At 43.1% G+C, this 13,631-nt stretch overlaps 1 protein-coding gene across 2 annotated transcripts in view; it reads left to right on the top strand.

Annotated features, from left to right (window-relative positions):
• Positions 1 to 13,631, top strand: part of LOC144493453 (AFG1-like ATPase) — a 140,016-nt gene that overhangs the window by 17,651 nt on the left and 108,734 nt on the right. For both annotated transcript variants that reach the window (XM_078212385.1, XM_078212384.1), the window contains exon 3: positions 10,675 to 10,726. In XM_078212385.1, the coding sequence (XP_078068511.1) occupies positions 10,675 to 10,726 (52 nt within the window). The remainder of the gene's footprint in view (positions 1 to 10,674; positions 10,727 to 13,631) is intronic.

Raw genomic sequence — 13,631 nt, 5'->3', positions numbered from 1 at the left:
CTACAGCCCGGGCTTCCTGCTGGGCCTGGTCCAGGTCAAATTTAATATACTGGCCAGTCCGTGCATACAGGGCATCCACGAAAGTCTCCACTGGCGATCTGGAAGGACCTGGTGATGCAAAAATTTAAGGCCACCGGGAGTTAGAGTCATAGAGGTTTGCAGCACGGAAACAGGCCCTTCGGCCCAACTTGTCCATGCCGCCCTTTTTTTTTAAAACCCCAAAGCTAATCCCAATTGCCCACATTTGGCCCATATCCCTCTATACCCATCGTACCCATGTAACTATCTAAATGCTTTTTAAAAGATAAAATTGTACCGGCCTCTACTACTACCTCTGGCAGCTTGTTCCAGACACTCCCCACCCTCTGTGTGAAAAAATTGCCCCTCTGGACACTTTTGTATTTTTCCCCTCTCACCTTAAACCTATGCCCTCTAGGTTTAGACTCCCCTACCTTTGGGAAAAGTTATTGACTATCTACCTTGTCTATGCTCCTCATTATTTTATAGACCTCTATAAGGTCACCCCTCCTACGCTCCAGAGAAAAAATCCCAGTCTATTCTAGCCTCTCCTTATAACTCAATCCATCAAGTCCTGGTAGCATCCTCGTAAATCTTTTCTGCACTCTTTCTAGTTTAATAATATCCTTTCTATAATAGGGTGACCAGAATTGCACGCAGTATTCCAAGTGTGGCCGTACCAATGTCTTGTTCAACTTCAACAAGACGTCCCAACTCCTGTATTCAATGTTCTGACCGATGAAACCAAGCATGCCGAATGCCTTCTTCGCCACTCTGTCCACCTGTGACTCCACTTTCAAGGAGCTATGAACATGTATCCCGAGATCTCTTTGTTCTGTAACTCTCCCCAATGCCCTACCATTAACTGAGTAAGTCCTGCCCTGGTTCAAACTACCAAAATGCATCACCTCGCATTTGTCTAAATTATACTCCCATCTGCCATTCGTCAGCCCACTGGCCCAATTGATCAAGATCCCATTGCAATTGGAGATAACTTTCTTCACTGTCCACCATGCCACAAATCCTGGTGTCATCTGCAAACTTACTAACCATGCCCCCTACATTCTCATCCAAATCATTAATATAAATGACAAATAACAGTGGGCCCAGCACTGATCCCTGAGGCACACCACCTCCAGTTTGAAAAACAACTCTCTACAACCACCTTCTGTCAAGAAGCCAATTTTGTATCCATTTAGATTCCTCACCCTGGATCCCGTGAGATTTAACTTTATGCAACAACCTACCATGCGGTATCTTGTCAAAGGCCTTGCTAAAGTCCATGTAGACAACATCAACTGCACTGCCCTCATCTACCTTCTTGTTTACCCCTTCAAAAAACTCAATTAAATTTGTGAGACGTGATTTTCCACTCGGAAAGCCATGCTGACTGTCCCTAATCAGTCCTTGCATCTCTAAATGACTGTAGATCCTGTAGATCTGTAGATCCTGTAGATCTCTCAAAATACCTTCCAACAATTTACCCACCACAGATGTGAGGCTCACTGGCCTGTAGTTCCCAGGCTTTTCCCTGCAGCTCTTTTTAAACAAAGGCACAACATTTGCCACTCTCCAATCTTCAGGCACCTCACCCGTGACTATCGATAATTCAAATATCTCGGCTACGGGACCCGCAATTTCCTCCCTAGCCTCCCACAACGTCCTGGGATACACTTCATCAGGTCCCGGGGATTTATCTACTTTGATGCGCTTTAAGACTTCCAGCACCTCCTTCTCTGTAATATGTACACTTCTCAAGACATCACTATTTATTTCCCCAAGTTCCCTAACATCCATGCTTTTCTCAACAGTAAATACTGATGAGAAATATTCATTTAGGATCTCGCCCATCTCTTGTGGATCCGCACATAGATGACCTTGTTGATCCTTAAGAGGCCCTACTCTCTCCCTTGTTACTCTTTTGCCCTTTATGTATTTGTAGAAGCTCTTTGGATTCTCCTTTGCCTTATCTGCCAAAACAATTTTGTGTCCCCTTTTTGCCCTCCTGATTTCTCTCTTAACTCTACTCCTACATCCCCTATACTCTTCAAGGATTCACTTGATCCCAGCTGCTTATGCATGTCATGTGCCTCTTTGTTCTTCTTGACCAGGGCCTCAATATCCCGAATCATCCAGGGTTCCTGACTTCTGCCAGCCTTGCCCTTCACTCTAAGAGGAATGTGTTTACCCTGAACCCTGGTTAACACACTTTTGAAAGCATACCACTTACCAGACGTCCCTTTGCCTTTCCACAGACTTCCCCCAATTAACTTTTGAAAGTTCCTGCCTGATACCATCAAAATTGGCCTTGCCCCAATTTAGAATTGTAACTTTTGGGACAGTACTATCATTCTCCATAGCTATCTTAAAACTAATAGAATTATAGTTATTGGTCCCAAAGTGATCCCTCACTAACACTTGTGTCACCTGCCCTTCCTTATTTTCCAAGAGGAGGTCCCATGGGGAGTTGGTGCCCCGAGGTGCCAGGTCCTGCAACAAATGGCACAGCTGTCACCCTGTCTCCTTTCAGAGCCATCGGTGGTATGCGATGTCCAATAGTTGCTCGAAGGACACTCGCGTGCGGAACTGCCAGGGTCTCCGCTCCCCCCTCCTCCTGCCCCTCTTCATGGCGAATGGTGGCCATGTCCTGCCTCCGGTGCTCCTGCGAGTGGTAAGGTCTGGGCCTCCTGTGCCCATAATTCATCCTCCTGCTCCTCCTCCTCAGCTCCAGCAGCAACCAAAAGAACAGCAAGATCAATGGGTTGCATTGCAAAAGCCATCTCGTCAATCTGAAGAGGTGAGGGAGGATGAATTTTGGAAAGGGAGAAACAGATGGGAAGGTTAAAGAATTCTGCTTGCCCCCGCCGGCCCAGCAACACATACTCCCCATACCACCGCCCCCCGCCCCCACAGATCACAGAATGGCAACACAGCCCCCCACCCCACTCACAAACACACACCCAGAACCCGCACAGTCGTGGCCACAGACAGCGCTGTTTGACAGGTCCTGAGGTTTCAGCACTGCCACTTCAGAGAGTTTCCAGCCCATCCCCACCTGCAACAGTGTTTGCTGCTGCCTGCACTAGGACCCAGAGTCAGCGCTAAGACCCGAGGTCAGCGTTCTGAGCTGAGAGTCCGAAGTTGGTCCCCGTGAACAACAGCAAATCCCCACACACTCTCAGCCCCCTCCCCCAACCCGAAATGCAACCTGGCCACCACGAAACAACCCCCTCTGAGCAATACAGAGCAGTTCAAAAGCAGAGACTTGCCTCTTCACTCACCCTCTCTGCTCAAGCACTTGAATGTGACTTTTATACTTGAGGTGTTTTCCTGACCGATCCAGCTGCAACGAACGAGGTGGTTAAGGCAAGTGAGCTGGGACGATTGGGAGTGAAGCTCACTAATGACATTGTGATGAAGGCAAAAAATGCAAATTGATGTTTTGCCTGTTTTGGGTGGGCTCCTGATCATGCCAAATTTGTTTTTATTGGTAAAATGGGAATGGGCGTGAAAATGGGCACCATTCCCACTCGTCACGTCAAGCCCGATCTTATGATATTTTCTAGCTGCAAAGCAGGCGTGATGAGGTCGTAAAATTCCGCCCAATGACTATTCATACCAGTGAGAAAGAAAGTGTCTTTGAGAAGGATTCATGGCTAAAAAGGGGTAGAAGGATAGAATCAAATTGAAAGAAACACTGTACAATTCAGCGAAGGTGAGTGATAAGTCAGAAAATTGGACTGATTGGGTAAAAAGAAAGAGGAGAAATTAGAATGAGAGAGAAAGCTTGCGAGAAATATAAAAACAGATAGTAAGAGTGTCTACAAGTATTTAAAAAGGAAAAGAGTAAAGCTAATGCTGGTCCTCTAGAGAGAGAGTCTGGGAAAACAAAGAAATGACAGAGGTGTTGATCAGATATTTTGTGTCTGTTTTCACTAGGAGGCTTGGTTGGAAAACCTCTCAAAAATGTTTTAAAATCAAGAGTCAAGAGGTGAAAGGGAGGGAGGAACTTAAAACAATCACCATGATAAGGGAAAGGGAATAGGGAAAACCATTAGACCTAAAAGTTGAGAAGTCACCAGGATCTAATGGCCTGCATCCTAGGGACTTAGAAGAAGCGAGTGCAGAGGTGGTAGAGGCATTGGTTATAATATTATAAAATTCCTTAGATTCTGGAAGAGTCTCAGCAGATTGGAAAATAGCAACATCTTTATTCAAGAAAGGAACAAAAAGTAGCAAATTGTGGAGAACTCAGTGAATGGGTCCAGCAAGGCCAAGAGAAATAAAACACAGGGAGAGTGTAGAAAACATGACAGAACAGATGGTCTGAGGTGTGTTTACTTTAACACAAGGAATAAGACAGGTAAGGGAACTACGATGCTGTGGCAATTACAGAGACTTGGATGAAAGAAGGGCAGGACTGGCAGCCTAGCATTCCAGGATTTAGATCCTCCAGGCGAGATAGCGAGGGTGACAAAAGAGGCGGGGCTGTTGCTTTACTGATTAGGGAGAATGTCACAGCTATACAGAGGGAGGACACCTTGGTGGGATCATGCAATGAGGCCATATAGATTGTTTCAAGATACTTGTGGAAAAGGATAGAAGTAGTCCCAGAGTGAAAGTTATAAACTAGGGGAACGCTAATTATGACAGTATTAGGCAGGAGCTAGAGAATGTAGACTGGGGGCGGCTGTTTGAGGGTAAATCCATATTCGATGTGTGGGAATCTTTTCAAAGTCAGCTGTTCACAATTCAGGATAAGTATGTCCCTGTAAAAATGAAAGATAAAGATGGCAAGATTCGGGAACCCTGGATGACGAGAGATTGTGAGCTTAGTGAAAAAGCAGGAGGCACACATAAATTTCAGGAAATTGAAAACGGATAAGGCTCTTGAGGAATAAAAAGATAGCAGGAAAGAGCTTAAACACGGACTTAGGAGAGCAAAGAGGGGCCATGAAATGTCGTTGGCAGGCAGGATTAAGGAGAATCCTCCAGGCTGTTTATGCACATGTAAGGAGAAAGAGGGTAGCTAAGGAAAGAGTAGGTCCACTCAAGGACAGTGGAGGAAATTTCTGTGCGGAGCCAGATGAGGTGGGTGGGGTCTTTAATGAGTACTTTGCATCAGTATTCACAAAGGAGAAGGATGTGGCGAATGGTTTGTGTAGAAAAAAGAATGGTGACATTCTAGGACATGTTGAGATAAAAAGGGAGGGGGTATGGAAGGTTTTGAAAAACATGAAGGTGGACAAGTCCCCAGGGCCAGATAGGGTCTATCCAAGAATACTGAGAGAGGTGAGGGAAGAAATTGCTGAGGCCTTGCCCAAAATCTTTGTATCCTCTTTAGCTATGGGCAGGGTACCAGAGGATTGGAGAGTAGCCAACATTGTTCCTCTGTTTATGAAGGGCAGAAGATACGATCCAGGAAATTATCGGCCTCTGAGCCTTACATCAGTGCTGGGGAAATTATTGGAGAAGATTCTTAGGGACAGGATATACTCACATCTGGAAGAGAATAGGATTATTAGCAATAGGCAGCATGGTTTTGTGAAGAGGAGGTCGTGTCTCACAAATGTGACTGAGTTCTTTGTGGAAGTGACGAGAAAAATTGACCAGGGCAGGGCAGTGGATGTTGTATACATGGACTTGAGTAAAGCCTTCGATAAGGTTCCTCATGTCCGGCTGATACAGAAGGTGAAGTCATATGGGATCTGAAGTGAGCTGGTAAGATGGATACAAAACTGCCTTCGACATAGGAAGTAGAGAGTATTTTTGATAGGCAAGAGAGTCGAGGGGTACAAGGGTGCAGGCAGGAAAGTGGCGTTGAGTTCAAAGCCAGATTAACAGTGATCTTATCGAATGACAGAGCAGGTTCAAGAGGCTGTATGGTCCAATGTTCACCAGGCAGTAACCAGGGAAGTAAAGCACTCACAACTATCCAAACACCTCAGTGCTATCTGTTATCCGTTGTATCTTGAAAACTTTGATCAAATCATCCTTAACCTTCGAAGTTCCAGCGAATACAACCCAAGTTTTTGTAATCTCTCTTCACAATATAACCCTTGGAGCTCAGATACCATTTTCATGAGCCTATGCTGCATTCCTTCCACGATCAATATTACTTTACTAAGCTGTCAGTGCCCAGAATGGTTGTAAATATACCTGGTGTGCTCTAATGAGGGTTTGTATAGCTGAAGCATGACTTCTAAACTCTTGTATTCTAGTCTTCTGGATATAAAGGCCTGCATTCCATTAGCCTTTTTGATTATTTTCTGTACCTGTTAGTGATCTAATGCTTTTAAAGTCAGCATGCATACACTGTGAATGTGCCTGACAATGGTGTCCTTTTTTATTTACTATTTAGAAATGCAATTAATTACATCTAGATTCCCAATTAGCCATATGTGGCAAATACATTGGACACTGTCCTCAGACCCTCCATGAACCCCATCTCTTTAACCAAACTTATGGTCTTCCCTCCTAAAATCATCGAATACTTCAAGTCGGTATCTAGTTCCTTCTCCAAACACACTTCTGTACAGTGCTTTTAAGATGTTTCTGTATGTTCAAGATACTATTTAATGTTATTGTGACGTTCCTTGCATTGTACCCTGGTTTCCAAACTTAAGAACCTATTATATGTTGTATGTGGTTTTTGGAATCGGATATTAAGGATGGCCACTTGGCAAAGTAATAAACTGGTACTGATGCACAGGGATTGTGGATGTCCCAGTATAAGCTGCTAGCTACCATTGATAGAGGGGAGGGGGAAAGAAAAATTAAAACAGTTGGTGCCATGGTACTGATTTTCTAGAGTGTAAGCAGCATGTGCAAATTCAAGTCAACAGTCTTTTGGGGCTTATTAGCTCAACTACAATATCAGCTAAACATTTATTCTGACGATTTCACTTAAAAGACAAGGCAACAACCATGACAATTAAACAGACAGCTTTTATAATCTCATTAGTATGCAAATAGGAAATAGTTTCTAAAAGGACAACTTTGGGTGACTAGAAAATTAGGAGCTATCATATGCAAAATCCACAGTACAGTTTTATGCCAGTTCCAAAAATTTGGTACAGATTTGTTGCTAATCTTACGAATGAAAAAAACCACAGATTCTGTTAGGATCCAATGTTCTAAAGTCGTGTTAAGAACAAAATGTTCAGAAGTAACAGCATGAAACTTCAATTTTCATTTAAAAAATTTAACTTGAATATAATGTTCATAGACATGAAAACTACCTCATTTTCAAAATAAATTGTGTTGTACATCAGTTTAACAGGTTTGTTTGCACTCTTGTTTCTGAGCTGGCAGTTCTAGAGTGAGACTTGAATACATTGCTGAGGGACAGTATGGCAGCACAGTGGCGAGCACTGCTGCTTCACAGCACCAGGGACCTGGGTTCGATTCCCAGCTTGGGTCACTGTCTGTGTGGAGTTTGCACGTTCTCCTTGTGTCTGCTGGGTTTCCTCCGGGTGCTCAGGTTTCCTCCCACATTCTGAAAGATGTGCTGGTTAGGTGCTTTGACCTGAACAGGCACCGGACTGTGGCGACTAGGGGAATTTCACAGTAACTTCATTGCAGTGTTAATGTAAGCCTTACTTGTGACGAATAAATAAACTTTAACTTTAGTTTGACACCACTGTAGTAGTGAGAGATTGCTGGGATTTTCAAAGGTGATGCCTTTCAGATGATATGTTAAACCTATATCCACCCTGCCTGTTAGTGGATGCTATAATGGATATTTCAAAGAAGAACATGTAATTCTCCCGGTATCCTGGCTGATACTCATCCCACCAAAAACTTATTAACAACATATATTTATCTAGCATCTTTAGATGGTTAAAAAACATTCCAAGGCAGTTCACAGGAATTTTTTAATTCATTCGTGGGACATAGGCATCACTAACTGGCCACCATTTATTGCCCATCCCTACTTACCCTTGAGAAGGTGGTGGTGAGCTGCCTTCTTGAAACGCTGCAGTCCACATGCTGAGAGTTGACCCACAATACTGTTAGGGAGGGAATTCCAGGATTTTGACCCACTTATCAGACAAAATTTCATAGTGAGCCTCGTGATATGTCCATCATGTCATACTTTACTTGATTGGTTTCTGGTATCATGCTTACATTATTTGAAGTTGCATAGAGAGTTGCTCACACTATAAATATGCCATGCACTGATTTATTTATGCAACAATTTATTTTTTTCTCCCTATAGTTTACAGTTGCTGAAGGGGGGGAAAAAGAGTCAAATAGAAAGAAAACATTTATTCATTGTCTCTGAAGAGTTCTCTTACAAACCGCCTTAAAATCTTTTTGATATGGATTTGTACCCTACCCTCAGTCCCGCTAATTGCAAACTGAGTCACAATGATCAATACAAGGAGAGATTTACCAATATCTTTTAATTCTGAAGCCTAGTAAGCTGTTTATTCTGGTGTTGTCAATTGAACTATACAAGTATTGATTGGTAAATAATGGAATTTTTGCAATGGTTTCTTTTCCCATTTCCACACTGTTATCCCTGTAGTTCCCACAGATCTATCCTTGGCCCCTTCTATTTCTCATTTACATGCTCTTCCTCCGTGACATCATCCAAAAACACTGACAGTTTCCCATGTACGTGAATGACATCCAGCTTTACTTCACCACCACTTTTCTTGACCTATCCACTGTCTCTAAGTTATCTGACTGCTTGTCTGACATCCGGTGCTGGTTCACAGAGAGAGTGTGAGTGACATCCGGTACTGGATTAGTAGAAATTTCCTCTATTGGAAGCCATTGTCTTTAGTCCTCGCTATAAGTTTGGTTCCCTCGTCAATTACTCCATCCCTGAGGCTGAACCAGTTTGTTTGCAACCTTAATGTTCTATTTGAGTCTGCAACAAATTTCTGACCACACATGCAGTCATCACGAAGATCATCTATTTCCACCCCCAAAACATTGTCTGATCCTGCCTCGGCCTGAGCTCATCTGCTGCTGAAGTGCTCATCCGTGGTCTTTTGTTACCTCTAGCCTTAACCATCCTGATGTACTGTTCCCACATTTTACCCTCCTGTAAATTTGAGGTCGTCCAAAATTCTGCTGCCTCTGTCTTAACTTACACCAAGTTCCTTTCATCCATCACCAGTGTGCTTACTGACCTATGTTGGCTCCTGGTTTAGCAACAGCTCAATTGTAAGATTCTCAACCTTGTCTTCAAATCCTTCCATTGTCTCATCCCTCTATATCTTTTCGCCTCCTCCAGCCAAATAACCCTCTACAATATCAGTGCTCCTCTAATTCTGGCCACTTTGTAGCCTTGAATTTTGAAACATCGCGCCACCATTAGGTGGCTTGAAGATGTCTTCAACTGTCAAGGCCCAAACTATGGAATCCCTTCCTTAACTTTTCTCTCTACCTCACTTTTCTCTTTTAAAACTCTTGACAAGGTCCTATGTCTCCTTATGTGACTTGGCGGGAAATTGTCCCATCCTGCCTGCCACGGAAATCGTAGTAGGTGCGCGCGGGGGGGGGGGGGGGGGGGGGGGAGGGAGAAGGGAGAGAGAGAGAGAGAGACCATGCACAAGTCCTTTGACCTCGGGTGGGATTTTCTGGTTTTGGGGCAAGAACGGCCGGAAAATCTAATGTCTAATTTTATTTGGTAACTCTCCGATAAAGCGCTTTTGAACATTTTGTTATATTAATGATATATAAATATAAATTGCTATTGTTGGAACAATTTTGCCCTGTGCTAAATAATCGTTTAATCAGATCAGTTATGTACTGCTTACAGCCTCGTTTATATTGCCTTAACAAATACATGTTGAATTAGCTAGCAGGATCATGATTCACTCATCGCTAAAGTAAAAGCCATCTGACACTCAAACTGATTCATTTGAATGCTGTCAGTCTCTCTGGTCTGTCCCCTGGGCTTGGAGTTTGTTGTCATCAGAATGCGTTTTAATTCAAAGTGTAATTTGTAATTGAATTTCTGTGGATGCTGTGGGACTCTGATTCGACACCTGCAGATTCTACGAGTCATTACTACCTCAGAGCATACTCTATCTACAACCTTCTGTTTTCTATTATTCCATTTTCCTTAATTACCTCTTAAAATATCTGCTCCTTGTGTTGTGTTTGCAGTTTTTTTGAAACTTAAGACATGGCCGACAAGCTCCATTTGGAGCAGAGATATATGAAGTCTGTTTTAACTTCAGCTCTTTTATGTCTCTAAGTCAGGAGAATTAGTGCGTTTTCAGCAAATGGAAGCTCAGACTATATCCGTTCAGCACGGGCACACACACTCACACTCTCTCTCACTCACTCACTCTCCTCCCTCTTCCTCTTTCTCCCTTCTCGCTCTTTTACCCCCTCCCCCCGCTCTCTTCCTCCACCCCTCCCCCCACACCCCACCACTCTTCTCTGTGTATATGGATCTCGGTGTAGCGGTCTCGCTTTTTGTGTGTATATGATTGTCATTTCTGTGCATGAGCCTCCATTCCATATTTAGTCCCCTCGAGCATTTGCACATCCCTGGCTTAGCAATGATCTCCCATAGCCAATCAACTGGGAGCAACAAAACATTAAGAAAGATAGTTGGACATGTGTATAGTGCATTTCATTTTGCTTAATTACTTCTGAAAATATCTGTTCCTTGTGTTGTGTTTGCAGTTTTTTGAAAGATCTAAACCTCCAAAAGGCCTTTATGTATATGGAGATGTTGGTAAGTCCCGATCATAATTGTTTTGCACCCAGGCATGTTAAGCTGCCATTCTGTATTTTAGCTGTTGTTGATTTGACTGATGTATATTTTCTCATATATTTCCAATATAATTATAATGTATTAATGGATCTTCCTGGATCTTGCTGTCTGACCAGGTGACCTGGAATCAGAGGCTGAGAACATTTGGGCCAGAGTGCGCAGACATTGATTATTTCTCTTTTTAAAATGCTATATTCTGACAGTTTTATAAAACAAATTGATTTTGTCTCAAAATTAGAAATCAAAGCTTGTAGTAATGTGGAAGGCAGAGCAGTAGAATACGTTAGAAATAGAAGGTTCTCTGCAGGCTCAGTTGAAGGAGTCAAAGGTGCAAAACAGAAATGCTACAATATCACCTTCAGTGGAAGGGTGAAATTTTTGTGTCCTGACTTTATATTGACATAATTGGGAAAAAACATGACTGGTAGTGTGTGCAGATATAAGAGTTTTAATATATTGACATTGTTTGGTTTTGGAGAGAGGAATTCAAAACATTTGTAATACAGTGGAAGTGATTTGTATTGTGTAGTACAGCCTTCTGTTGCTGATACCTCATCTAATAGCAGCAGTGAATAATCAGCCAAAGGTCACCCAAACCCTCCAGTGGTGCCAAATTCCAAGGGAACCCTTCCTGGTGCTATTAAAAACAGAGGGCTCCTCTTTCACCAAAATATTACTCCCAAAATACCAGATAGTTAAGAACAGATTTTGGCTTAATCAGTGGAACTAATAATAAGTGGCATTTATTCCAGTTCGTTGTGAGATATGCCGCAGGAGATCTGCTCACATTTTTAAATAGTTTTCCCAACTTGCCCCAAGTGGACACTTTTTTGAATGGTGTCCAATCTGAATATATTCAGTCGATTGAGCATTTGAACTTTACGCTAGTTAGAATAATGATGTTGAATAAACTGAATGTAACTTTAGATCTTCATCATAGGAGCAAGGTAAAGAAAAGCATCTTAAACACCAATTGAATTGGGGTAACATTGAAAGAAAGGGCCATGTTTTTGAGGAAGAGAAGGTGTTACAGGCTAATAGGCTGGAGGAAATAGTTGTTCGGAGGGAGGATGTACTGGCAGTTTTAAATAAACTGAAGGTCGATAAGTCCCCTGGGCCTGATGAAATATATCCTAGGATTCTTTGGGAGGCAAGGGATGAGATTGCAGAGCCTTTGGCTTTGATCTTTGGGTCCTCACTGTCCACGGGGATGGTGCCAGAGGACTGGAGAGTGACGAATGTTGTTCCTCTGTTTAAGAAAGGGAATAGAAATGACCCTGGTAATTATAGACCGGTTAGTCTTACTTCGGTGGTTGGTAAATTGATGGAAAAGGTCCTTAGGGATGGGATTTATGACCATTTAGAAAGATGGGGATTAATCCGGGATAGTCAGCACGGATTCGTGAAGGGCAAGTCGTGCCTCACAAATTTGATAGAATTTTTTGAGGAGGTAACTAAGTGTGTTGATGAAGGTAGGGCAGTTGATGTCATATACATGGATTTTAGTAAGGCGTTTGATAAGGTCCCCCATGGTCGGCTTATGATGAAAGTGAGGAGGTGTGGGATAGAGGGAAAGTTGGCCAATTGGATAGGTAACTGGCTGTTTGGTCGAAGACAAAGGGTGGTGGTGGATGGAAAATTTTCGGACTGGAGGCAGGTTGCTAGCGGAGTGGCACAGGGATCAGTGCTTGGTCCTCTGCTCTTTGTGATTTTTATTAATGACTTAGAGGAGGGGGCTGAAAGGTGGATCAGTAAATTTGCTGATGACACCAAGATTGGTGGAGTAGTGGATGAGGTGGAGGGGTGTTGCAGGCTGCAAAGAGACATAGATAGGATGCAAAGCTGGGCTGAAAAATGGCAAATGGAGTTTAACCCTGATAAATGTGAGGTGATTCATTTTGGTAGGACTAATTTAAATATGGATTACAGGGTCAAAGGTAGGGTTCTGAAGACTGTGGAGGAACAGAGAGATCTTGGGGTCCATATCCACAGATCTCTAAAGGTTGCCACTCAAGTGGATAGAGCTGTGAAGAAGGCCTATAGTGTGTTAGCTTTTATTAACAGGGGGTTGGAGTTTAAGAGCCGTGGGGTTATGCTGCAACTGTACAGGACCTTGGTGAGACCACATTTGGAATATTGTGTGCAGTTCTGGTCACCTCACTATAAGAAGGATGTGGAAGCGCTGGAAAGAGTGCAGAGGAGATTTACCAGGATGCTGCCTGGTTTGGAGGGTAGGTCTTATGAGGAAAGGTTGAGGGAGCTAGGGCTGTTCTCTCTGGAGCGGAGGAGGCTGAGGGGAGACTTAATAGAGGTTTATAAAATGATGAAGGGGATAGATAGAGTGAACGTTCAAAGACTATTTCCTCAGGTGGATGGAGCTATTCCAAGGGGGCATAACTATAGGGTTCATGGTGGGAGATATAGGAAGGATATCAGAGGTAGGTTCTTTATGCAGAGAGTGGTTGGGGTGTGGAATGGACTGCCTGCAGTGATAGTGGAGTCAGACACTTTAGGAACATTTAAGCGGTTATTGGATAGGCACATGGAGCATACCAGGATGATAGGGAGTGGGATAGCTTGATCTTGGTTTCAGATAAAGCTCGGCACAACATCGTGGGCCGAAGGGCCTGTTCTGTGCTGTACTGTTCTATGTTCTATGTTCTAAAGCAGCACCCTTCAAAAATGCTGGATTACTAGCCCAGTAACATAACCATTCTGCCACTGCATCCAACTGTGCTCAATGCATACATTGATAAAGGAAGTAAGGAAAACATCTCAGTTTAACAAGTAATTTCTCCCAAGTCTGTGGTTTTGTAACTGGATGTTGCCAAATTCAAACTGTTACAGGTTTGCACATCCCCAAAGC

Source organism: Mustelus asterias, chromosome 5 (assembly GCF_964213995.1).
Source record: "Mustelus asterias chromosome 5, sMusAst1.hap1.1, whole genome shotgun sequence".
Classification (NCBI taxonomy): Eukaryota; Metazoa; Chordata; class Chondrichthyes; order Carcharhiniformes; family Triakidae; genus Mustelus; species Mustelus asterias.
The sequence above is the reverse complement of the archived record's forward strand: the minus strand, read 5'-3'. Positions and strand labels throughout refer to the sequence as shown.